This window comes from Saccopteryx leptura, chromosome 13 (genome assembly GCF_036850995.1).
Source record: "Saccopteryx leptura isolate mSacLep1 chromosome 13, mSacLep1_pri_phased_curated, whole genome shotgun sequence".
NCBI lineage: Eukaryota > Metazoa > Chordata > Mammalia > Chiroptera > Emballonuridae > Saccopteryx > Saccopteryx leptura.
The window spans coordinates 38882507-38909430 of record NC_089515.1 but is presented as its reverse complement, the minus strand read 5'-3'; the positions used below and the strand labels follow the sequence as shown (position 1 = coordinate 38909430).

General features: G+C 49.9%; 1 protein-coding gene across 1 annotated transcript in view; it reads right to left on the bottom strand.

Moving 5' to 3' along the window:
- Positions 1-22358: 22358 nt before the first annotated feature.
- Positions 22359-26924, bottom strand: part of SLC28A1 (solute carrier family 28 member 1) — a 52672-nt gene continuing 48106 nt past the window's right edge. Inside the window, exons 15-18 of the mRNA XM_066355431.1 lie at positions 24707-24788; positions 23891-23989; positions 23655-23766; positions 22359-23434 (exon numbers count right to left, since the gene is read on the bottom strand). Coding sequence (XP_066211528.1) covers positions 23362-23434; positions 23655-23766; positions 23891-23989; positions 24707-24788 — 366 coding nt within the window. The 3' untranslated portion in view covers positions 22359-23361. The remainder of the gene's footprint in view (positions 23435-23654; positions 23767-23890; positions 23990-24706; positions 24789-26924) is intronic.

Genomic DNA, 26924 nt, shown 5'->3' with positions numbered 1-26924 from the left:
GCCTCTGGTTTTTTTCCATTTCTCTTGGTGCTCCCAAACATTTGGTGAAGTGTGTTTGAATGTTACAGCTTTTCTCAAATAAGGGTGGGACTGGCTAATCACCCTTAGGCAGCACTGTAAGGATAGAGCAGCGTCCCCTAGAGACCAGAACGGTGGAGAAGTAAGCAAACTTCTGTGAGTGTTCCAGAATTCAGGCATGCACCCGCATTTCTCTATTTGATTCCAGGCCTTGATACTTGTGGTTCACCTAGAGCCTGGTATTGACATGCCAGTGTGGACTCCCTTCCACAAAATGACCTTATTAACTCCTGCGATCTCAGGCTCCTCCCCTTCCAACAAAGCACTGAGGTCACACAGATGGATGGGGCAGAGCCAGGACCCCCAGGGTCCTCTAGCTCTTGGGCCTTCCTTTGGGCCTCATCCCACCCTATCCCACCTCCCAACTGCTCTCAGCCTGTGGTTCTCAGACAAATGCCACCTGAAAAGAGCACCTGGCTTCTGGGGGCCAGAGTCACCACTGGTCGCCTCTCCTTGAGCGGGAGGAACAAGGGAGAATCACAGGGTCTCCTGGTCTGAAGGGAGGTAACAGTGTGTTCAGACAGCTCTGAGATGAGACTTGTGACAGTGATGACACCGGCCAGCCTGACTGTTAGGCTCTCTGCTGAACACTTCATGTGTGTGAGCTCACTTACTCCTCATAGCCGTCCCGTGAGGTGGTTACTATTATCCCCACTCCTCTACTCCTGCCCCCATTTTACAAATGAGAATGCTGAGGTGTTTTGGAACCAGAGATGATAAAGGGCTTTAATAAAACCCAATACCCATCCCTTATAAAGACTCTTTAAAAAAAAAATAGAAGGGTGATTCATTAAGACAATGACGCATATCTATTTTCAACCACAGCTTTCTAGGTATTTGATAGTGAAGCACCAGCACACTCCCAGGGGGGGATCCAACAGGGCTACTTCTAAAGAGTTTTCCAAGACCAGGGAGGACTTGGTGGGAATCTAACCATTGTAGTCGGAGGTGAGATGTAGGACAGTCCCCATCATTGCTGTTACCTAGCGTCATCTATGTTCTGTGAAGAGCGATGAGCCAAGACTTAGAAATTAGAATACAGATGATGGCACTAGAGATAAAATGTAAATTCTTAGCAGATAATATAGCATTGTGTCCAAGACACTTAAAATGAATTCCAAAGCTATTAAAATGAAAGATTTTTCAAAAGTGGCCAGATTCAAAGTAAAAAGGTAGCACTGTGGACTGTCCATGACCAGTTAGAAAATCCAATGATAAAAGTCACACTAAGTGCCAGGCACTGGGCTGGCCCTTATCTGGCAGCCAAGTTTCCTCAGGCCTTGTCTGGGATCTCCGTGGTAGTCAGAACCCACACTTTGCTAACTCTTCCCCTCTCTCTAGCCTCCTGCAAAGCTTCACCCAGGTACTTCTGGGAGCATCTGAACGTGGATATGAGGTGAGAGAGTGAGGTCACCCCCCCCCCCCATTGATTGCTCTGTCTCTGGGCTCCCAGCACTGACTTCCGGTGCCATGAAAGCTGGTCCCAGAGGCCTCAGGGCTCCCAGCACTGACTTCCGGTGCCATGAAAGCTGGTCCCAGAGGCCTCAGGGGTGCTGAAACTCCCCGGGCTGTTCTCAATTGGGCTTTAGGTGACCCCTGTGTTTTGGTCATTCGACCCCCACCAGGGTCGCGACCCACAGGTTGAGAACCGCTGCACAAGAGGGAAGAGGCACATCTGCAATGTGGCCAATCATGTATCTCTTTGCCCAAGATTCTACTGGTTTTAACACTAAATCCTCAGTCCCAGGCAAACCAGACTGGTTGGTGATTCTATCCATCCTTCATGACCTTCCTCATCTCCCCCTCACACAAACACGGCCGCACTCAAATGCCCACACATGATGTGTCACGTTATCTCCAGGCGCCGAAGCCATGCTGTTTGCACCTGTCGTGCAGGGTTACTGTCCGGGCAAGGAGCCCTTCCAGCCTCTGGACATACATAGACTTTCTGTTGGGGACTCAGACTCACGCCCACCTCTGGGCAGAACTAACAGAGAACAGAGCCCTGTGGCTTCCCCACTCTACTCCCTCACACAGCACGTGTGTCTCCCCACTCCTTCCACCAGCCTGCCAAAGTTTAGGTGAAACCTAGAGCTCCCTCTGCAGAGAAATGTCCCCATCTAAATCCTCCTAAAGTCCTGTGAGGTTGGCACTATCATCCCCACTCTACAGGAGAGGAAGTAGAGGTTCAGAGAGGTTAAGTAACTTGTCCAAGGGCATATAGGAAGCAAAACCAAGTTGCAAACTGTGCCCTACCTGACACCAAAGCCCCAACTTATCTCCACTGTACAACAGCTTCCATGAAAACAAGCTGTGGCAAAAATGAGTTACATATGGGAAACTGAGGAGCCAAACATCACCGGTGCTTGAGAAGCAGAAAGTGAAATGTGATCTACCCCAGAACAACTGAGGGCTGTTTCCTTCTGGGACAGGACGAATGAAGGGCAAAAGGCAAAGTGGCACACTGGTAACCAAAGTGGCACACTGGTTACCAAAAGTGTTCAGGGCTTTTTAAATGTCAGCCACAATGGTCATGAATCACTCTTGCTGAAGCACTTAATCCAAAGTCACCTCCTTTTCCCCGGCTCCTCTCCTGATTCATCACGTCATTTCTGCTGGCCTGAATTACCCACCCAAAGTTCTGGGCCTCAGGCCACCCCTGACAAAATGGTCGTTCTCTTTTCTGGAGAGTTCTGTATAAGTGCCCCCAAGCCTGCTTGCAGGGGGAGAAGACTTTGAAGTAGGGAGACTCTGACCTAAGTGGCAGTGCAGCTGGAAAAAGTGTAGCAGGCGGGGCCATGTCACAACCAGTCACCCCAGAGTCTGTCCACTTCATGGACAGACTCTATTGAGGATCGAGCATGTGTAGGCAGTGGGCTGCTCCCTGAACATACGGCGATGACAAAAATAGCCCCTAGCACTCATAATCCAGGGCAGGGGACAGGCATCATTCAGGTTCACAAGGGTATAATTACAAGCGGCTGAGGGCTGTGACGTACAAGGAGCTCTGGGTGTGTATCGCAATAGGAAATGACTTAATCTTGGACGGAGGAGAGTAAGCGACAGAAAGTTGTATCCTGATCTAAAACATGAGTCCATCGCTGTTTTTCATGCCCAGCACCCATTCATCCTTCTTATAACCAGATTTTCCTCTGGGAAACCACAGTCACCCTGCATACCAGCTCAAATTATTTGGGTGGAATGTTTAGTCTATGCCACTCCCTGGCCACAGAAATCAATTCAGAGATGGACACATGAACCAAAGCAGAGTTGATGAGTGCTGATGTCATTGGCTGAGCCCCTGATCAAGCCACACCTGAGAGAAGAACTATGCTTGGACTTTTCAGTTTTAATCATAAGTAACTTCCTTTTGCTTAAGTCTCTTTGGGACTAGTTTTTGGTCTCTTGCAACCAAAAACGTCTTAGTTGAACTGGGAGAATGAGTCAGAAGTAATGAGATAAGAAATAGAGGACAGAACATTCCAGGCAGAGGTAAGAGAAAGTACAGAGTACAAAGGCCCTGGCATGAGAGGAAGGAGCAGGGTATGTTCAGGGATTGAGCACCTTCTAATCTGCTGGCCACTGTGCTAAAAGCTCTTTATAATAATTTTATTTTGGCCCTGGCTGGTTGACTCAGTGGTAGAGCATCAGCCCAGCATGTGGATGTCCTGGGTTCAATTCCCAGTCAGGGCACACAGGAGAAGCACCCATCTGATTCTCCACCTCTCCCCCTCTCACTTCTCTCTCTCTCTTTCTCTCTCTCTCTCTTCCCCTCCTGCAGCCATGGCTGGAATGGTTTGAGCAAAGTGACTCTAAGCACTGAGGATGGCTCTATGGCCTCCACTTCAGGTGCTAAGAAGAGCTCAGTTGCTGAGCAATGAAGTAACCTGGAGATGGGCAGAGCATCGCCCCCTAGTGGGCTTGCCAGATGGATCTCGATCAGGGCTCACACAGGAGTCTGTCTGCCTCCCCTCCGCTCTCTGAATAAACAACAACAAAATTTTTTTTCTTTTGAGCCTTCACAACAATATTCTGAGATAGGTGTGTGGTCACTCCTATTTTATACATAAGTAAATTAAATCTCACACAAAGGAAGTGACTGACTCAAGGTCACAGAATAAGGACACAATCCCAGGCCTCCCTGACTCTGAAATCTATGCTGTTAATCTTCATCTTAGAAGTTCTTTTCCACATGTGATCTGTTGGACCTAAGTCCATTCCCCTCTGCCCCACTGCTCTGACCAGCTGGTTTCTAGAAGGTTCAGCCAGTGGAGTCACCTTAGAGATTAGAAAGCTGGAGGAAGGGGAAAGCCACTTTGGCTCTGACAACATCACTGGCAGTGGCTGCAGCTGGGTCAGTGACAGCAGTATTACGGGATAGGTATGAAAGGCAGCATCTCAGCTTGGCAACGAGGTATGTGGGCTCCTGAGGCGTGTACAGCAGCTTCCTGGTCCCTGGATAAGGCAGGCATGCCTCAGAGGCATTGTGTGTCCAGGCCCAGGTCAGCACAATCAGCAAGGGTGTGCAGTGGGAAAAAGAAAATAACCTGCATCATAGTTGCCTCAAGCGTAATCACAGAGCTGCTGAATTAATCCACTCCAGAACCACCCAACATCTGAACTCTCTGTTATGTGATGAAATACATTTCTGTTGTTTAAGCTCTTTTGAGGTTGGATCATCTGTTATCTGCAGCCAAAAGCATGCTACCTTACATACGAGGCCACCTGTCCTTTATAGCTCTAACATTTTGTGGTTCAACTTCACTTTTCAAAGAAGAAAACTGAGGCTGGGCAAGAGAGGAATTGTCCAAGGTCACACCATTAGATGTGTGGCAAAGCCGGGCGCCCCAGTCTGCTCCATACAAGGAGGGAGATTGGCGCTGAGCAGCTCTCATTTCTAAGAAATGATTCAGCCTGACCTGTGGTGTAGCAGTGGATAGAGCACTGACTTGGGTGTGCTGAGCTCCCAAGTTCAAAATCCCGAAGTCACCAGCTTGAGCGCAGACTCACCAGCTTGAGTGCAGGATCACCAGCTTGAAAATGGGATCACTGACATGTCCCATGGTTGCTGGCTTGAAGCCCAAGGTCACTAGCTTGAGCAAGGGGTCACCGGCTCGGCTTGAGCCCTCTGGGTCAAGGCACACTTGAAAAACAATCAATGAACAACTAAAGTGACACAACTATGAGTTGATGCTTCTCATCTCTCCTTTCCTCCAAATAAATAAATAAATAAATAAATGATTTGTTGTCCCACTCATCTACACTTCTCTGGGTTGAAGAGGAGTCTGAGATTGAATGAGATGACCCTACACCAGGTCCCACCCTGCAGCCTGCCCCTCTGCATGTGGACCCTTGGGACCCAGCAGAATACAGAAGTCTGGGTGGGGGCAGGGCTGCTTCCCCACACACATGCTTGGCAGTGGGGTGTGCCAGCTTCCGTGGGCCACCCAACTACAGTGCTCACAGCTCCAGCTGAGCCAGAAGACCGAAGGAGTGAGTTCAGAAAGGCTCCTTTGGCGACGGGAAAGCCTGCAGGCTCGCATGAAGGCAGCGGGGCTCGGTGAATCGGGCTTTTCTGGCCTGCCTTTGGGAGGAGAGCAGGCTCAGCAGACTCATGTAAATTCGGTGTTGTCTGGGACTCGGGTGACAACCTCAAAGATTCTACTGGTTGCTGGCCATTCAAGGGACAGAGCCTGGGAATTTCTGGTGGAAAGAGTCTAATCCCAAAGTGAAACAGGAAATCTAGTCAGGAGAGACAGGAAGAGAAGGACTCAGGTCCTCCAGGGAGACTCAGCCACAGAGCCGGCTGGAGACAGACAGAATCAGTCGTATCCCTGCAGCAAGCGCTGTTCTTCCTCAGTTTTTAGTTTTAAGTCAGCAGGACTATTTCAGCATGCTGACGCTGGGCTTTCTCGCCCCTCACAGTGCTTGCTCTGGGATCGTGGAAGACTAGGTCAGACTTGTGAGGTATAGAGTGACAGCCAAGAGCCACTTTTCCCTCTTCCCTAAGCAAGGCTGACTGCCTAAGCTTGCTCTGCGGTGTCAGTCAGGGGTTTCAGTTTAAGTCAGAGAGACTCAGCTCTGGCTACCTTAAGCCAAAAAGGAACGTTTGGGAAGAGATACCAAGATGCTTTGGGCTATAGATAATACGATATCAATAGGTAACAATTATTACATAACAGAGTTGGTTCCACAGCTCAGTGAAGTCATTTTGGTGCAAGCCTTGAACATGGCCCCCATCACACCCTACCTTCTGGTATTCATGCCCTGGTGTAGTCAGTCCATGCAGCATAAAACAGGCCTCTAGGAAACTGTGAAATGATCGTGTGCAGTTTCAAGGCTAGGCATAAAAATCACCGTGGCCTCGCCTGACCTGTGGTGGCGCAGTAGATAAGACGTCCACTTGGAATGCTGAGGTCACCGGTTCAAAAGCCCGGGCTTGCCCCGTCAAGACGCATATGAGAAGCAGCTATACTTCCCGCTTCTCCACCCCCGCCCCCTCTAAAATCAATAAATAAAACCTTTAAAAAAAGCCACTGTGGCCTCCACTTCTGGTTCTTTCCCTTGGATCGCTTGCTCTGGAGGAAGCCAGCTGCCATGTGGAGAAGACGCTCATGTCACTCTGAGGAGAGACCCATGTAGAGAGGAATGAGGCCTCCTGCCTCCAGCCCTGTGAGTGAGCCACCTTGTAAGTGGAGCCTCCAGCCCCCAAGGGCACGAGCAGTATCTATTCTGATCACTTCTTTTTAACATGCGGTGTGGATAGCTCCGCCCTGCGCTGCCCCTCGCAGTCCTTGCCCCTCCCCGCGACCCACTGCACATCGCAGTAAGTCTGCCATAAAAAAAAAGCCACAGCCCTGGCCGGTTGGCTCAGTGGTAGAGCCTCGGCCTGGCGTGCAGAAGTCCTGGGTTCGATTCCCGGCCAGGGCACACAGGAGAGGCGCCCATCTGCTTCTCCACCCCTCCCCCTCTGCTTCCTCTCTGTCTCTCTCTTCCCCTCCCGCAGCCGAGGCTCCATTGGAGCAAAGATGGCCCGGGCGCTGGGGATGGCTCCTTGGCCTCTGCCCCAGGCGCTGGAGTGGCTCTGGTCACCACAGAGCAATGCCCCGGAGGGGCAGAGCGTCGCCCCCTGGTGGGCGTGCCGGGTGGATCCCGGTCCGGCGCATGCGGGAGTCTGTCTGACTGTCTCTCCCCGTTTCTAGCTTCAGAAAAATACAAAAAAAAAAAGCCACAAAAACAAAGTCCTTCAAAGCACTGCAACCCTGACCAACAGCTGGACTGCAACCTCATGAGAGAACCTGGGCCAGAACTACTGGCTTATTCACACCAAACAAAGTGCCAGACTGAGTTTATGCAGCCCACTCTCACAACAGCCACAAAGCAAGTTTTATTATTTCTCCATGCCGCAGAAGAGGAAACTGAGGCATGATCAGGGAGTGGCCAAGATGAGATACAACAAAGCCCTCTGGTCATGGGCTGGGCTGCTTACCTGTATGTCCTTCAGAAACCCCCTGTTCTATGCCACTTGCCCTGGTTGCCTTGGTCCCGTTATTCCTGCACAGGCCTCTGCTAGGCCCTCCAAACCACCCAACAGTGGTGCCAGAGGGGACTCTTGACTCCCAGGTTCACTAATCTACATCTGTACATAGTCTTGCCTTGTGCCCTCATCCCTGGCCTAACAGCCAACATTCCATCTAACCCGCAAACCCAGACAGTTCCTGGGTTGCACAGGTGTGCCTGAGGCCAGTATTTCCAGGAACAGCAATGCTTTGTTAGAAACAAGGCCACCAGGGTATGATGCAACACCACTGGGAACGAGTTCCCTTCCCAAGGTGGCCCCTGGAGAGATCTCTGTAGCAGCAAGTCCCTACAGGTGTGTTGCTGGCGGCGCCATCTGATGCCAGCTCTCTCCTGAGGGTTTAGGCTTATGCAACTTTTTCTAGGACTTAATCTCCTTTTTCTTTATGGTCTCAATGTTCAATATATGTCCATGTCCAAACGGGTTTTGTACAGTTCATACGTAAGTGGGTGAGAAGTGGCTAAACAGCCGGGAGAGGAGGATCAGAGTGGGACAGGGGACAGCCTGTCACCATTCCTTTAAGAGCCAGGGGCTCTCAAATGGCATCACTCTGTAACTGGATAGATGTCTAACCACTGTGCTGTACTCCCAAAACTAATATAATATTGAATGTCAACTGTACTTGAAAAAAAATTGCTTTTTAGGAATTTATTTATTTATTTTGCGAAAGAGACAGAGAGAGGAACAGATAAAGACAGACAGGAAAGGAGAGAGATGAAAAGCATCAAGTTTTTGTTGTGGCACCTTAGTTATTCATTGATTGCTTTCTCATATGTGCCTTGACCAGGGGGCTGCAGCAGAGCGAGTGACCCCTTGCTCAAGCCAGTAACATTGGGCTGAAGCCAGCGACCTTTTGGGCTCAAGCCAGCGACCATGAGATCATGTCTGTGATCCCATGCTCAAGGCAGAGACTTCAGGGTTTCGAACCTGGGTCCTCTGCATCCCAGTATGACACTCTATCCACTGTGCCACCATCTGGTCAGGCTCTTTTTAGGAATTTTGTCAAAGGAAATAAGAGCAGGAAGTACTGGTGCCTTTGGAGGGATAACATACCGTCCGCCCCTCTCCCCTGAGGCATCTCTATGGAAAACACCGGACATTTTCAGGACGGACTCCTCAGTATGCTCAAGTGGCCACCTCACAAAGCGCTCTAACACCCCAGCATCCGCAAGTCTTCAGTCCAGCTCTGGATCTTTACAATTAGGTGCAGCTGTGGGTAACTGAAAACTGAAACAACAGAAGCTTAAACAACACAGAAGCTTATTTTTGTCTCCAGTAAACAAAGCCCAAAGGGAGTCATCAAAGATCCAGGTCTGGACAGTTTGTGTTACTTCAAGTCACTATGCCAGGGCCATCGTAGAAGCTTAGCCACCACATGGTTCCAAGCTGATCTCTTTCACACTCGCACAGAGAATATGGGTTGACCAGCCCTCCTGGTATGCCAGGCTTGAAAGGATCTCCCAGGAGGCAGGACTCTCGGTTTTAAAACCAGGAGAACCTGACCGGTGGTGGCGCGGTGGATAAAGCACCGACCTGGGACACTGAGGTCCCCGGTTTGAAACCTTGAGGTTGCTGGTTTGAGCACAGGCTCATCAACATGTTCCCATGGTCACCAGCTTGAGCCCAAAGGTTGCTGGCTTGAGCAGGGGGTCACTAGCTCTGCTGGAGCCCCCCAGTCAAGGCACATATAAGAAAGCAATCAATGAACAACTAAAAAAGTGAAGCAACTATGAGTTGATGCTTCTCATCTCTCTCCCTTTCTCTCTCTCTCTCTTGCTAAAAATAAATAAAAATAAAATAAATAAAACCGGGAGAGTCTCAGGCAAACAAGTTGGTCACCCCAGAAGAAGGGCATGAACCGCTCCCTAAGGACACTTTCTGGAAGTCATACAATATGTTCCTTTCATCTCACCTCACACAGAGGCAGGCTTTTCACTCAGCTCTGACCTTTCTTTTTCTGCTTGGCTGTAGTTAACACTTCCCTGCAGCAATGCAGCTTCCAGCCATCCTGGGTATCCTCACCTCAGCCCATCCTAAACCCAGACAGAGGATTGCTGCAGACACGGCCTCCTTAACCCCAACCAAACTTCCATCCAGGCTGGGCTCTGGGCTTCCTTACTGAACAGCTTCAAAGGCAAGGAAGTCTCAAGACTTTGAGGAAGGCAAAGAGGAGGCTTTCCTTTCCTTTTCCCTGTCCTTTCTCCATCATCAGACATGAGATACTGAAGGTACCATGGTAAACAAAATGGACACAGCCCCTGTGTCTGAGAGCTTACACACTAGCCTGTGTGTAAGGACACACAATTAAGCAATCTTGTATAACAGGAATGACAGGGACCAAGCTAGGAAACCAGGCTGCTGTGGGAGGCCTAGAACAGACTCCCAATCCCGATTTGGGCATTCAGGGGCTTCCTAGAGAAGATGACCAAGTTGGGTCCTGAGGGATGAGTAGAATGGACCAAGTAAGAGAAGGGGTTGTTCTAGTATATGGAGCAGCCTAGAGAAGAGTCACCAGGCAGGAGAACATGTGACTCCTTCAAGGGACTGGAAGCAGCTCAGGGAGGTGGAAACTAAACTGGGGAGAGGCAGCGCTGGGAAGTGGGTAGAGGTTAAACGAGGGGAGGGTCATTAGGGCTTGGATGCACCATCCTCAGGAGACATGATGAGTAGCTGACGCTTTGCCCGAAAGGACCAACTGGGTCAACAAGTCAACCACCTCACACAGCTCAGCTGCTGTCCAGGTCTTGTTCTGAGTCAACCCCATCATGCAGAGGCCTGTTGCACTGGCTGATAGACGCTGGGTGTGCAGCCAGACCCCAGAAGGCTATCCCACCAACTCACATCAGAGGTGAAGACAGGCCAGCCATCCCAACTGCTGCCTTGTGGCTGATGGGCCACTTTGTGAAAGGATGTCCCACCTCATGTCATATGCCCACCATTGGGCACTGTAGTCCCATCCCCTCCATGAAGAATGGGGCCCTGCTTCCCTGCCTCCCCTGGTTAGGTATCATTCTCACAGCCCATTCTAGTAGGACCCCAGGACGGAGAATCTGGGAGCTCCCTCTCATGGGAGCACAACCGGTTGGCATCCACAGCTGGGGGTGGGTATATATATTTGAAACCCTGACTCTGGGTCACATGGAGTGTCCTGTGCTGGTCGCCACCTGCTGGCTGGTGGGTGGGAGTGAGTGGAGTGGTTAGCAACTGCCTGGGGCTTACAAAGCTGTATTGCTTTGGCATTTTTATTTTTTTCTAATTCAGTTTAAATCTGACTCCAAGTAACTATCCCACTGAACTGGGATTCCATCTCAAGCATATCACTGAGTTACCCTCCTCTAAGCCCCAAAGACTTATCAAGGTCTCAGGGTCTACGGTAGTAAGTACTGAAGCCTCAGAATGGCCCCATTGGTTACACCAGAGATTGCAGGAGTCTTCACCGTCCCAGCCTTGTGCCCTTATGGCTCAGGAGGTCTGGCTGATTTAGAGAGCCCCTTGGGGTGCGGGGTTTGTGGGGAAGGGGTGTGAGCTCTGTGCCTAGGGTCCACCCTCCCTGGGTATACCTGGCAGCCATTCCATAGAAAAAACCCTGTTACCTCCTGGCTACTGCTTTGGATCAGGGCATGAGAACTCTCCCCACTCCTTCCTGCCCAATTACCCTCTACCCCTTTCCCTTCTGGGGTAGAAGTCTCTCCTTCCTCCTTGCTGTTCTGAGAGATCTACCCTTTCTTCCTTCTCCTTTTATACCAAAGGGGCTTCTGTTATAGGGAGAATGACTCTTGCAGTGAAATGGTAGATCCCTGTCAGGAGAATTTTGTTTTCATGTCCTACCTTCCTCCAGAGGCTAGACCTCCTCTGACCTCTTGGGGCTCTGCCCTCTGCAGCCTCGGAGCCGGAGACCCTGGCTGGAGTAGTTTCATTTACAGTCCTGCTGCTGCAGCACAGGGTACCCGTTCTCACCGTGCTGTGGGAACTGAGCGGAGGTAGCAGCGCGTGCACCCACCCCACCTGGTGGAGGAAGGGAGATTGCAGCCTGACGCGGCGCCTATTTTTGCAATAGCTTCCCCATGGAGAAGAATGACTACTTTGCCACTTTACTGATACAGGACGATTCTCAGTCTCATTTTTCCCTTCTTCCAAGTGCTCTATGACCAGACATCTTTGAGTCCTACTGTAGAGCTGTTCCAGATGTCTGATATTGCATAATAAACCATCACAAAACCAGTCTCATCAAACAACCACGATCTACTGGATAGGAACTATAGGGGTGGCTTCTCTCTGTTTCATGTCTGAGGCCTCAGCTGGAAAGACCGGAATGGCACAGGCTTCTACACTCATACCCAGCATTTTGGCTGAGGTGCCTTGAAGACGGCCTCAGCTGGGACTGCTGACGCAGTGCCCACCTGTTCTCTTCCCTGTGGCGTAGGCTCCTTCACAGCACGGCAGCCTCAGCGCAGTGAGACCGCTCACACTGTGGATCAGGGTGCCGAGAGTGGCCTGCCAGTGAGTGAGGCCAAAGCTGCCTGGCCTTTTACGACCCAGAGCTATGGACTGAGTACGTGTCTCCCCAAAATTCACATGTCGAAGTCCTAGCCTCCAAGGAGATGATATTTGGAGGTAGGGCCTTTGGGAGGTAATGGGGTTTAGATGAGGTCATGAGGGTGAATCCCCCATGACGGAATTAGCACCCTTATAAGAAAATAGAGACTAACCTGACCAGGCAGTGGCACAGTGGATAGAGCATTGGACGCGGAGGACCCAGGTTTGAAACCCCGAGGTCGCTGGCTTGAGCACGGGCTCACCAGCTTGAGTGAGGGGTCGCTGGCTTGAGCGTGGGATCATAGATATGACCCCAAGGTCACTGGCTTGAGCCCAAGGTCACTGACTTGAGCAAGGGGTCACTCGCTCTGCTGTAGCCCCCTGATCAAGGCACATATGAGAAAGCAATCACTGAACAATTAAGGAGCTGCAATGAAGAATTGATGCTTCTCATCTCTCTCCCTTCCTGTCTGTCTGTCCTTATCTGTCCCTCTCTCTGACTCTTTCTCTGTCTCTGTCAAAAAAAGTAAAAAGAGGCCCTGGCTGGTTGGCTCAGCGGTAGAGCGTCGGCCTGGCGTGCGGGGGACCCGGGTTCGATTCCCGGCCAGGGCACATAGGAGAAGCACCCATTTGCTTCTTCACCCCCCCTCCTTCCTCTCTGTCTCTCTCTTCCCCTCCCGCAGCCAAGGCTCCATTGGAGCAAAGATGGCCCAGGCGCTGGGAATGGCTCCTTGGCCTCTGCCCCAGGCGCTAGAGTGGCTCTGGTCGCGGCAGAGCGACGCCCTGGAGGGGCAGAGCATCGCCCCCTGGTGGGCGTGCTGGGTGGATCCCGGTTGGGCGCATGCGGGAGTCTGTCTGACTGTCTCTCCCCGTTTCCAGCTTCAGAAAAATACAAATAAATAAATAAATAAATAAATAAAAAGAAAACAGAGCCTAAAGCCCTCTCCCTCCCTGTCATGTGAAGGTAACCTCTACAAATAAGAAAGACTGCCCTCCCCAGATACCAAATCTGGTAGCACCTTGATCTTTTCCTTGTAGTCTAAGGAACTGAGTCTTTGGTACTGTGTTACAGCAGCCCACACCGATGGAGGTACCCAGCCTCAGAAGTCACATAGCATCATTTCCACCAGAGTCCACAGGTTGAAGCGGTCACAAGCCTGCTCGGGTGAGAAAAGAGGGGCACAGACTGGCCTCTCAGTAAGAGTAGTGCGACAGAATTTGCAGCCACCTTTTAAAAGCACCACAGAGGCTTGATATTTTTAATCAGAATAATAATAATTTAGTTTAAAGTATTTTACACATAGATGTGGCCACTGGGTAGATTAATGAGGAAGCCAATGTAGAATGATAGTCAAAGCATGGAATTAAAATCAAACAGAACTGGTTTCAAAACCTGGCTCAGCCATTGAGCCACGTGTCCTGGAGCAAACCATGTCACCTCTCCACATCTGTTTCCTCATCGGTAAAATGTGGAGAATAATAAACACCTGCCTCAGAGGAGATTTTTTTTTTTTAAAGATTACACAGGATAGGATATGCAAAGAACTTGTCCCATAATAAGCATTCAGGAAACGTTAATCCATTTTTCTCTAAGTTAGTATAAAAGCTAAATTTCCATTATTTCTATTATCTCAGACTTTTAGAGAGATGCACTACCATTGCAAGTCTTTATAGCTGCATGGAAAAAATAGCTCTCTTTCTTTGGGGGCCAACACTCCTGTTCTTCTGGGGAACTGCCCGTCACTCCCTCTCCAACCAGCTGTCCAAAGAGGACCTCTGTCTCTCAAGTCACAGGACTTGTTCAAGGAGTGGACAAAAGAGACGGACTAGCCCTGGCTGGTTGGCTCAGCGGTAGAGCGTCGGCCTGGCGTGCAGGAGTCCCAGGTTCAATTCCCGGCCAGGGCACACAGGAGAAGCGCCCATCTGCTTCTCCACCCCTCCCTCTCTCCTTCCTCTCTGTCTCTCTCTTCCCCTCCCGCAGCCGAGGCTCCATTGGAGCAAAGATGGCCCGGGTGCTGGGAATGGCTCTGTGGCCTCTGCCTCAGGCGCTAGAATGGCTCTGGATGCAACAGAGCGACGCCCCAGAGGGGCAGAACATCGCCCCCTGGTGGGCATGCCGGGTGGATCCCGGTCGGGCGCATGCGGGAGTCTGTCTGACTGACTCCCCGTTTCCAGCTTCGGAAAAATGGGGGAAAAAAAAAAAAAAAGAGCCGGACTAGACTAATCATCACATCTCACCTGCCAGGCCTTAATGCTCGGTCTGGGGGAGGATCATGGCTCTGGAGGATCAATCATGCTCTTGGAGATTTGCATTTTTTTCATCTAGCTGTCAGGGAAGTGAATTACCATGTGAATCCATGACTTTCTGATGGCCACGATCCCAGCCTTCTGGAGAAAGCCAACTCAATAAGAGGTCACCATGTAGAAAGGCAACAAAAAGCAGGGACTGAGAAGCAGAGAACCCTGCAGCCATGAAGTCCCTGGGCTCCACTGCCTGCAGCTGTTCCCCTGCCCTTCCTGGTGACCTGCAGGACCCCATTCATTCCTCTTCCCCTAAGCTATTCGATTGAAACTTTTCAGTAGGAAGGGTATCTGACAACCAGCCAGCAGACTTTCTCACCCTGGGCTCTGTACTTACCGAGATGACCCTGGTCCCAGCCTCTGACTTTGGTTCAGTGCAGCTGACAAGGCAATAACATCAGGCCCCGAAGCTCAAACACAGGAGATTGGAGGAGATTAGAGATATTTGCCCTGGGGTCACTGCCGGAGAAGAGATCCTTTGAAAGCTGTGTGCTTTAACACAGTTTATTTCTCCTCTAATAGAGGAGTTGGCTTTGAAAAAATAGTTCAAATATAAGCAAGTGATGTCTCTAGAATTAGAAAAGATTCTTATTACGAAGGTTTCAGAAGATAAAAGCAATCTTTAGTTTATAAGTGACATTCCCATCCCATCCCTGAATGACTTTTTTTTTTTCTTCTTATAAAGAAAACCAGCCTGGCCTGTGGATGAAGCATTGACCTGGAATACTGAGGTTGCTTTTTGAAACCCCGGCCTTGCTGGGTCAAGGCACATACAACAAGCAACTATGTACTAGGAGTTGATCCTTTCTATTCCTTTCCTCCTCCTTTTCTCTCTCTCTTTACTCTCTCTAAAATCAATAAATAAAAATCTTAAAATAAAACAAATTTTGCTTCGCGAAAATGTGTCCTCTGTCAGTTGTCACTGAGTGATAGAAGCAGCCTACACTGCAGTTTCCCACACCTCCTCAAGCTCTATCACTTTGGTCTAAGCACATGCGGTCACTGGACACAGATGTTTACTAACATCCAGGAGAGTTTGCTGCATTCTGTGGGCCATTTCCGTGAGCAGCCTTGACCTGTTGATTTTGCTCATCTTACTTATAGATGAGAACTAAGGAGTCCCATCTTGAAAAGATACAAAAGCTGTCCATATTGAGAGAAGTCAGATAGCAATATAACCTGTATAAGGATTTGAAATCTTCCAAACAGTCCTTGTGGGATCATCTCTTCCTTGCTTGTTTATTTATGTACATACGTATGTATGTATTTGCTCTAAACATAATTTTAATGCTTGGCGGGTGGGAGGAGAGCTGGTTGAGGAATGGGAAGGGATGCTTTTCTGGTGCTACCTTCCTGTTCACCTCAAGGAGCAAACACGGATATGATTGGTTTGATTCCACATTATGGGCTGGGCCACATGAACAGGTTACACACAGCAGATCAGTCTCTTTTGTTTCCCTGCTTCCATGAGCCTGAGGTGTGGAGCCCCCAGGACCCTTCCTTCTTCCTTCTTCTCTCTGGTGCTCTCCTGTCGTGATGCTAAATTGGAAAACTTTGCAGTTTGGCCACCTGGTTGTCTCTCTCCTTGTCTCCTCACGTGTATCTGAACATGAACACTCTTTCCTCTCTCCAGTCTTACTGAGCGGTGGGTGGTATACTCCACATGTGGACTTTGTCAGAGGGAGGAGCCCTCTGAAGCGCCCCAGTCAGAATAAGCCAGAGAGCCAGGAATTGCCAGAGAACCCAGGTGACGGGCCCCTGGGTAATAATTCCGTATTTCCCATCTGTTCATTGGGAACCCCACAGGGAAAGGATAAGACTGTTTGCCTTGCTTCTCTTGTCCTCTGGCAGGGTGTGTGTACCAAAGATCCCCAACAACGACATAAAAGAGACAGACGTTCTTCCTCTCTCATATCAGTTCTGCACCGTTGTGGCAGCCTTGCTCTACAGAGACATCACGGGCCCAGGCTCCTCCTGACTCATGGCTGCCAGTCCCCAGGGTGTTGCCTTTGTCTCCACGGTCCAAGCTGACTCGCCTTCTCATTTCTATTCCAACTGGCATGGAGCAGAACTGTGAAGTGGACTGAGGGCATGGAGGTCAACTAACTGCAACCCGCGGGCTGGCCACCTGTTTTTGTAAACTCAGTTTCATTGGAACGTAGCCACTCTCATTTGCTTAAGAATTGTCTAAATTGAGTAGTTGCAACAGAGATAATATAACATGGTCAACAACACCTAAAATATTTAACTTTCTAGCCCTTTAAGAAAAAGCTGACCCTTTCATTCAGAGCATGATGCAGAGGCTGCCTGCTTGACTTTTGATCCCGCTCCATTGACTAGACCTGAGTAACACGGACATACCTAGCTGCAAGGAGGGCTGGGAACCAGAGTCTTTCTGTGAGGTGGCCAGGGGCCTATCTAGACTATCACAGGATAACCGGTTCTCTCTCCTCTGCTGGGTTGTGTGTTCTTTGGCCAGACTTTGGTGCCTGTTATTTTAAAATTCTGAGCTTATAAATCAGGTTCCTAGGATCACTTATAACCATGTTGATTTCTTTTATCACCTCCGCCTTCCTTTCCTTGCTGGGATATTTTGGCACATCAGAACCAGAGTTCCATTCAAGAGCTGACTTCACTCTTAGAGTCTCTTTCCCGAATGCCGTTGTCCCTCAGTGCAGAATTAAGCACCTGGCTGGGTCGGCAGTCCCTTCGCTGTTAGTCACAAGTCTGTTGGCGTAATTATGCTACTCCTCCGTTCCACCTCTGTCAGAACATGGCCGAAAGCAGAAATACCCCTCCACTTCTGAGAATGGAAAGCACATCCCAGGCAAGTTGGGAACTTGCTGAGCTCTTGATGGTGGATAAACAGGAGCCCCAGCAGGAGTTCCAAAAGATAAGGCCCTCGCTGTTCCTCTCCTGTCGTATCCTTTCTCTGGTTCCCTTGGTGATCCAGGCCAGGACTTTCTCCCAGTCTCTCCTTCAATGGCAACTCCTTCTCATGCTTCATCCTCAACATGCAAGCCTTCAACTTTCAGGATTCCTGAAGCAGGCATGTAGCTTCTTAACACACCCCCTTTCTCTTTGTTCTGCCACTTTCAAATACCCACTGAGGCTATAGTCCATCTTTAGTCTCATCACAATGTCTTGGTTACACCCTTGAGATCATGTTCACCATGCTGGGCTCTGGCTTCAACCTTGGACTTGCCCATAACTCATGCACTGTCTGCACGTGAGTCTGGGGCAAAATTTAAAATTACTATGTACTATGTGAGAAACAGGGAAGAACTAAGGATTCCCAGCTCAGAGCAGAGAAGCCTGGATGGTCACCATGCTCAAACTGTTGAATGGCTTGTTCTGTAAGCTTTCAATAAGACTTGACTTTTTAAAGTCTGACCTGTGGTGGTGCAGTGGATAAAGCATCAACCTGGAATGCTGAGGTCACCAGTTCAAAACCTCAGGCTTTCCTGGTCAAGGCACATATGGGAGTTGGTGCTTTCTGTTCCTCCCTCTTCTCTCTCTCTCTCTCTCTCTCTCCTCTCTAAAATGAATAAATAAAGTCATAAAAATATTTTTTTAATTTAAAAATCACAAGCAAGTATTACTTTGGTAAATAAAAAAAGAACAATAAAAATATACACACAAAATGGGGCTTGTTCTGAATAGCCCAGAATGGCAAAACTGGATGAAAATGGATCACTTCTTAATGCAAAATCAAAAAGAACCATCGGCCTGATCTGTGGTGGCAAAATGGAGAGAGTGTTGACCTGGAACGCTGAGGTCATTGGTTCGAAACCCTAGGCTTGCCTGGAAAAGGCACATGTGACAAGCAACCAACAAACAACTAAAGTGAAGCAACTATGATACTTCTCGCTCCACTCCCCCCTCTCCTCTCTCTGTAAAATCAATAAATAAAACCTTAGGGAAAAAGAAAAAAGAACCATCTAAGAAGTGGAGTTGGGCCCTGGCCGGTTGGCTCAGTGGTGGAGAGTCGGCCTGGCGTGCGGGGGACCCGGGTTCGATTCCCGGCCAGGGCACATAGGAGAAGCGCCCATTTGCTTCTCCAACCCCCCCCCCCCCTTCCTCTCTGTCTCTCTCTTCCCCTCCCGCAGCCAAGGCTCCATTGGAGCAAGGATGGCCCGGGCACTGGGGATGGCTCCTTGGCCTCTGCCCCAGGCACTAGAGTAGCTCTGGTCCCAGCAGAGCGACGCCCCCTGGTGGGCGTGCCGGGTGGATCCCGGTCGGGCTCATGCGGGAGTCTGTCTGACTGTCTCTCCCCGTTTCCAGCTTCAGAAAAATACAAAAAAAAAAAAAAAAAAAAAAAAAAAAGAAGTGGAGTTGTCCAATAGTAATTGGGTTGCGTGGCAAGACAGCAAGAAGCTTCTTTTGATGGTATTCAAGCAAATGATAAATGACTACTTAACCCCAAGAGGCATGGGGAGTTTAATAATGTGGCTCTCCTAGGCAGGACCCTTTTGATTACAAGGTAAAAGCAATCTTTGCACAGCAGCTCAGATTAGACGGGGTTTCTGGAGACAATTCAGCTGTCATTGAATCCAAGGAAAACCTGAGCAACTTGGAGGCAGGCAGAGTGGGAATGAGATCAGCGCCAGGCCAGCCCCACTGTGGTGACTCAGCTCCCAGCTCTGTTTCTGGGCTTTGTTGTTGTGTTCAAACTTTTCCCCAAGAATCTGAAAGGCCATTGGCAGAACTGTGGGTTTGGCTTCCCCTGAGACAGGTGTTAGTCCTGGTTCAGTCAGTGGTGGCTGGGGGAGTGGAGTCTCACGATTCACACAGAAGAGCATGGTGACAGAGACATCCATCCTGTGGGTGTAAAAATTCTCAGGACAGTTGGCAGGGGCGGACATCCTCAAAATGATGGTTTGGGCCCTGGCCGGTTGTCACAGCGGTAGAGCGTCGGCCTAGCGTGTGGAGGACCCGGGTTCGATTCCCAGCCAGGGCACACAGGAGAAGCGCCCATTTGCTTCTCCACCCCTCCGCCGCGCTTTCCTCTCTGTCTCTCTCTTCCCCTCCCGCAGCCAAGGCTCCACTGGAGCAAAGATGGCCCGGGCGCTGGGGATGGCTCTGTGGCCTCTGCCTCAGGCGCTGGAGTGGCTCTGGTCGCAACATGGCGAAGCCCAGGATGGGCAGAGCATCGCCCCCTGGTGGGCAGAGCTTCGCCCCATGGTGGGTGTGCCGGTGGATCCCGGTCGGGTGCATGCGGGAATCTGTCTGACTGTCTCTCCCTGTTTCCAGCTTCAGAAAAATGAAAAAAAAAAAAAAAATCTAAAAAAAAAAAAAAAAAAAAAATGATGGTTTGGGTCCTGTCCAAACTCAGGGCTCACTCATTCTGAGTCGAAAGGAATTCTAAGCAGATGATGTTCTTCATGTGGTTGTAAAGAGGTCGGGACTGATTCACTTGAATTAAAGGGAGGGGCAGGAGAGGTGAGAGCAGGGCCATGGCCAGAGGCGGTGGGAGGGGAGTAGGTGTAGCCCCCCAGGCAGCTCATAGGCCTTGGTGGGCTGCCTCCTGAGACACGCATTGTGCAGGACGGAACCACCCACTGGCTGCGTTAGAAGCTACACTCCACCTGTATCAATGCAGGATATTCCCCATTCAGTTTTCAGATTGTTTTACACTTTAGAATAGTTTTAGATTTACAAATAGGCTGCCCAAATAATACGCAGGTCCCATATATCCCACAGCCAGTTTCCTCTGTGTTCACCGCCTATGTTAACTATGGTACATTCCTACCACGAACAAACCAATATTAATGTTTTTAACTAAACTCCATACTTTGTTTGGATTTTATTAGTTTTCCCCTATGTAATTTTTTTCTGTTCTAGAATTCTATTCAAAATACCTCTATTAGTTTCCCAGAGCTGCCATAACAAATGACCGCAAACGTGGTGGCTTAAACAGTAGAAATTTATTCTCTCACAGTTCTGGGCCCAGAAGTAGGAAACCTGCAGGGCATGCACCCTCTGAATCCTCTTACCCTGCTTCCGGCTTCTGGCAGCTCCAGGCGTCCCCTGGCTTGTGTGTGTGTGTGTGGGGGGGGGGGGGGGGCTGTGTCCTGAGCCTGATGATGTTGATCTCTGCTTCCATCTTGTCATTGCACGTCTCTGTGCCTGTGCCTCAAATTGCCCCCCCTTCCTGTTATACATCATTGGATTGAGGCTATATTCAGGATAATCTCATCTTGACTTACTTAGTTTAATTACACATGTAAGACCCTATTTCCAATAAGTTCACATTCACAGGTACCACGAGATAGAACTTGGACATATCTCTTGGGTGACATATTTGGGCCACTATAACGTCACATGACAGTTAGTCTCCTACAACGTGAACACACTGGTGGTTCTGGGAGAAGGTACAAGTCAATCCCACAAGTACCTACCCAGCGCATTACAGGGGCCCAGCACTGTGCTGGGTACTGGGACAGAAGGCAGAAGTATGGTGAGCACTGTCTTTTCGGGCTTACTGCCTTCTGGGAATGACACTGGCTATCTGCTGAGTGAGCTGGGAGTCGGGGGAGGAGGGGGGTAGGGACCCTTAGGCAGCTTATGACCCAACAGTCAGGCAGGAGGGGCCCGGGTCCAATACTGAGAGACTGCTGTGCAGCTCACATCAGCAGGACGTCCTGAGACAGCCCGTGTGGAGTTGGGGCAGGGATAGGGGCTGAGTGGGGGGCTGCAGAGAGCAAGTCAAGGGCTCGGCCACAGGGATGGGAGTCAGGCTAAGACTTCACTCTGCAAAGCTCAGGTGAAGCACTCAAGCCCTAAGGACAGGAACCCTAAGCTAGCCTGTGGGGCCTGCAAATAGCAAGGCCAGTTTCGGTAAAACCAAAGGCCATGATGGAACAGGAGCAGCACCCGGCTGACCGGCCCCGAGCAGGATGACCAGGTTCCACATTCCCTCTGCCTCAGGCCAGCACTGGCCCCAGCTGGGAAGCCCGACTTGACAGAGGGGGTGAGGACACAGGAGCTCAGTGACCCAGGGACAGGGACACGGCCAGTCACGGCAGCCAAAGCTGCTGGGGAACTGAGACTTGAGATGGGAGCAGCAGAGAGAAAAGCGAGAAGGAGGGGATGTGCTATGTGGCAGGACCCCAGAGATAAAGGAGTAGGGCAGGGAAAACACCTCGGAAGCCTGCCCTGCTGGTCACATGGGTCAGGATGGGGAAAAGGCAGGGCAAGAAGGTGAGGGTAAGTACACAACAGTTCTGTGACTGCTAGCAGTCCAACACAGAGCAAACACCACAGCCTGTAGAACTGGATGGCCTGGGTTCAAATTCCGCATCTGCATCTCCCCAGCTGGGTCACTCTTGGCAAGCAAGTTACTTAACCCTTCTGGGCCTCACCTGGGGATGATAACAGTACCTGCCTTCACAGGGTTGTGGTAAAGATTGAGGTAGAATGTATGAAGCACTGAGAATGTACTGGGCAAACGATGTTATGTAAACATCTGTGAGTAGCACAATTATGTAAAGTAGTTTGAACATTAATCAATATTTCCCAAATTGTGTTCTATGGAATCCTCAACTAAGAGATGTTTCCTTCAAAAAAGTTCTTACAGTCAAACAAATTTGGAAAACATTTCCTATCATATCAACAACAAGCTCTGACATGTTCATAGTTTTAAAAAAACAAAAACAAAAAACAGGCCATGGGCTGTTCGCTCAGTATTTAGATCAGTGGTAGTCAACCTGGTCCCTACTGCCCACTAGTGGGCATTCCAGCTTTCATGGTGGGTGGTAGCGGAGCAACCAAAGTATATATAAAAAGATAGATTTAACTATAATAAGTTGTTTTATAAAGATTTATTTTGCCAAACAGTGAAAATCTGACATAAAGCACTTGGTAATTAATTATTATTATATGCTTTAACTTGCTGTAACTCTGCTTTATAAATTTTATAAAGTAAAGTTACTTCCCTACTTTATAAATCACCATTACTGTGAAATCAGTGGGCGGTTAGAAAATTTTACTACTAACAGAGATACAAAAGTGGGCGGTAGGTATAAAAAGGTTGACTACCCCTTATTTAGAGCATCAGCCCAGAGTGTGGACATCCCAGGTTTGATTCCCAGTCAGGCACACATGAGAAGCAACCATCTGTTTCTCTTCTCCTTCCTCTCCCCCTTCTCTCTCTCTCTTCCCCTATTGCAGCCAGTGGCTTGGTTGGTCCAAGTGTCGGCCTCAGGCACTGAGAATAGCTCGGTTGATTTGAGCATCAGTCCCAGATGGAGATTGTCAGAAGTCTGTCTCTCTAACTCCCCTCTTCTCACTTAAAAAAACCCCCAAAACCCTAACTTTGTTTAACCCAGTGTTTCCCAAACCTAGTGGACCATGGAAACTCTGGACAACTTGTGGGACAGTGTTCCATGGGATACCAGATTTGCTATGGGGGAGACAGAAAGGGAGTCTCTGAAAGTAAGGAAGAGCATCTCTAAGAAAAGCCAGCAGCAGAGGTAAGTCTCAAAGAGCCCCAAATGCCCAGAGAAGAGAAGGAGGGGGCTGGAAGGCCAGGGGTGAGGGACCGTAATAGAAGGAAAGACACGAGAGAGACCCATGGCAGGAAGGGGGTTACAGAAAACCAGAGGCTGCTGGAGGTGAAGGGGAGAGACGAGGGGGCAGAAGTGACTCTGAGAATTTGCATTTGGGAGGAGAAATGGGGGAGCACGGGGGGTGAGGAGTGGGGCACATCCTACATTCGCTTACACACTCTCTCAGCCTCTACCCACCCACCCTGCCACCCCTTCACAGTGCGGTGTCCTCAGGAGAGGCCGGGAGGGGGAACAGTGGGGTCAGCGGCCTCCTGGGGAAGGACAGCCCCCAGAAGGCACAAAGGCATGCTGTCCCCACTATGCGCAGATTGTGTGGTTGTAAAATCGACAGCAGTTGTCCAGGGCTTCTGGGCTGAACTCTGGGCTGGGGCTGAAAAAAAAACAAAGGCTGCAGTCTGAGCTCTAGGACTAGCTCCGCTGGCCACTAAAGGCTGTGCAACCCTGGGTAAGACACTCCATGTCTCTGGTCCACCTTTCCTCCCCAGGTTTGGTTCTCAAGACCCACTTCCTCCTCCCCTGGCCAAGTCAAACACAGCCATGACATTTCTACCCCTTTTGCCCTGGTGCCCAAGACATGCTCAGTTCCTCACCTCTGGAAGACCTCGCGGCAGCACTGGTACACCTCGAAGCTGCTGCTGCTGAGCGTCATGTTCAGGAGGGTCGCACAGTTGACCTCCGCCCCCCTGGGCACATAGAGGATCCCTATGCAGGAAAAGCAGCCAGTGAGCAGGGTCTATACCTGCACTTTCCATCCCCTTCCAAAGAGGCCAGAGCCTCAGTGCCCAGTCCAGCTAGACAGTCAGGACTCTGCCAGGCAGGGACTCACCTGCAACGCAGGCGTTCACAAGGGATACGCAGGCCCCTGTGCAGAGCGCCCGGAGCACGATCTGGGAGAAGTCGCTCCTCCGTTGGGGGGCCATGGAGGCTGCAAGGGGACAGGAATGCTAAGGCCAGGACATCATGGACCTCTGACCCACACTCTGCACCTCTGGCTGCATCTGCTCACTCCCCTCCCTCTTTGGCTGGCTGAGTTTGGGAGTCCAGGGTCATTTCCTTGGCCTGACTTGGGCCACTAAGGAGTACCTTACAGCTCCCCGCACATGTCATCAGTGGCAGGTGCAGGAAAAGAATCTGGGTCTGGAGTCAGGCAGACCTGGGGTTAAATACACACTCAGCCACTTACTAGCTAAGAGACTTAGGCCATCACTTCACTTCTCCAAGACTCAGTATGCTGCTCTGTAAAATGGGGTGTCTACACCCCCAGGGAGGGGGACTATGAGGAATGGAAACGGTTTCTGTGCAGAGCTGAGACCTGAGCAGAGAACTCCCCTCTAGGCGGCCCAGGCCTGCCTGTTCACGGTGGTGTGGGAAATGATCGGCCAGAATCTCGGGACAGGCCAGCACGGTACTTCCTGTCCTTCCCCAGACCCCAGAGCCAGGCCTGGCCTGGACCACTCTCAGAAGCAGAGAATCATGGGATCCCCAGGCTGGGAGGAAGCTCTATTGTCATTTCACTCAGGCCTTGCCTTAGACAAAGGGAGCAACTGAGGCCTGCAGGTCCCCAGGAAGTTATTTCATAGCTGAGACTAGAGTCCAGGCCCCCAAAAGGCCAAGACACCCTCAATGCCCCCATAAGACTCACTCAGGCCTCCCAGCATGATCCCAAGGGAGCTGAAGTTGGCAAATCCACAGAGGGCATAGGTTGTGAGGATCTCTGCCCTGACCTGGAATTACAGAAGAGGAGTGAGGAGGAGTTCCCCTCAGATGGGATGGGAGCACTCTACGCCACCTGGCTCACTGGCCTTCATATCACCCACTTGTTCTGTGTCTTTGACCTTGGAAGTGCTTGGTGCTGTCCCCTCCCAGGCTTTGCACACCCAGCTCTAAGTCAGTTCAAGCTGCACCACCTCAGGTGCCCTTCTATCTTCTCAGCTTAATTTCCAGCCTTTCTGGGTGTGATTCAGCCTTGCTCAGTCTACCAAGCTCTGCACCAGGAGCCATTTAGGTGAACGGCCCCTTCCCAACACTCTGCAGTCTTACACTCTGTCTCCTGTGATCCTCAGGCTGAGCTCGGAGGGTGTTGTCATCCTGAAGGTGGAGAGAGTGTGGCCTAGTGAAGAGAGTGAGGGACGTGGAGCCCAGCAACTGGGGTTCCAGGCTTGTACTCAGGTATGATCAGGGTGAGTGAGTCAATAGCCTCTTTGCATTTTTGTTTCTCCGTCTGGAATGTGGGGATGATAGTACCAGCCTGGAAGGGCCAGCGCAAGAGTCATGCCATGTGTGGGAAGCACCGGGCACACAGTACATGTTTAAGCAGAGTAATTCTCTTTCTCTTTTGCACTGAACAGTTATTTAATTTCCCAGAAGGAGGTGTTATGAGCCCCAAATGTGACGATTGAGGGCGGAAAATTGGCTTAGACCCATATCTCATATCATATAAAAAATAATCCTGTGCCTGGCCTGTGGTGGTGCAGTGGATAAAGCGTCAGCCTGGAACACTGAGGTCACTGGTTTAAAACCCCGGGCTTGCCTGGTCAAGGCACATATGGGGCTTGATGCTTCCTGCTCCTCTCCCCTTCTCTTTCTTTTTCTCTCCTCTTGCTCTAAAAATAAGTATATAAAAAAAACAACCTAAAAAAAATCCTAGATCATGGAAGCAAATGAATATTGAGACTTTAAACATTAAATAATAAAAAATACCGGACAATTATTATAGTTATAAGGTAGTATAATTGCTCTTATTGTAGAGAAGACAAAACTGAGGCTCCAAGAGGTTAGGTAACTAAGGAAGTTCCTACGCAGCCCAGCCAATCAAGAACCTCATCCATGTTTCCTCCTGTTGTCTCCTTTATAGAACTTACCACAAATTGTGGTTATTTTATTTTTTATTCCTTTGCTTTCTTGTGTTTTGCCTGTGTCTTTCACTAGATGAAAGTTCTACACCAGCGGGACCATGTCTGTCTAATTCCCCTTTCTATTCCTGGTACCTCACCGAGTGAGTGCCTGGCACCTCAGAGGTCTCAACAAATACTTGCTGAAGAAATGAAGTTTGTTAAAAAAAAAAAAAAGATTCTGAAAGTGTGTACCATCTATTGTCTTTAGAGGAGAGACAGGAGCTGAGAATGAGGAGTGAGGGGAAATCTGTGCTTTTTACTCTATACAAACTTTTTTTTTTTTTTTGTATTTTTCTGAAGCTAGAAACCAGGAGAGACAGTCAGACAGACTCCCGCATGCGCCCGACCGGGATCCACCTGGCACGCCCACCAGGGGGCAACACTCTGTCCACCAGGGGGCGATGCTCTGCCCCTCCGGGGCGTCGCTCTGCCGCGACCAGAGCCACTCTAGCGTCTGGGGCAGAGGCCAAGGAGCCATCCCCAGCGCCCGGGCCATCTTTGCTCCAATGGAGCCTCGGCTGCGGGAGGGGAAGAGAGAGACAGAGAGGAAGGAGAGGGGGAGGGGTGGAGAAGCAAATGGGCGCTTCTCCTGTGTGCCCTGGCCGGGAATCAAACCTGGGACCTCTACACGCCAGGCCGACGCTCTACCACTGAGCCAACTGGCCACGGCCTCTATACAAACTTTTTTAAAAAGAGTACCTTCCTTTACAATTATAAAACAAATAACTTAGGCTCTGGGCAGGTAGCTAGTTGGTTGGAGCATTGTCCCAATGTGCTAAGGGTGCAGGTGGTTTGATCCCCAGTCAGGGCATGTGCATGAATCAACCAACGATGGCATGAATGAGTGGAGCAACAAAATCAATGTTTCTCTCTCTCTGTCTCTCTCTCTTCCTCTTTCTCAAAAAATCAAACAATGAATAAAAAATAACTTAAAATACAAAATAAGTGTATGTTAAAAGTTGCTAG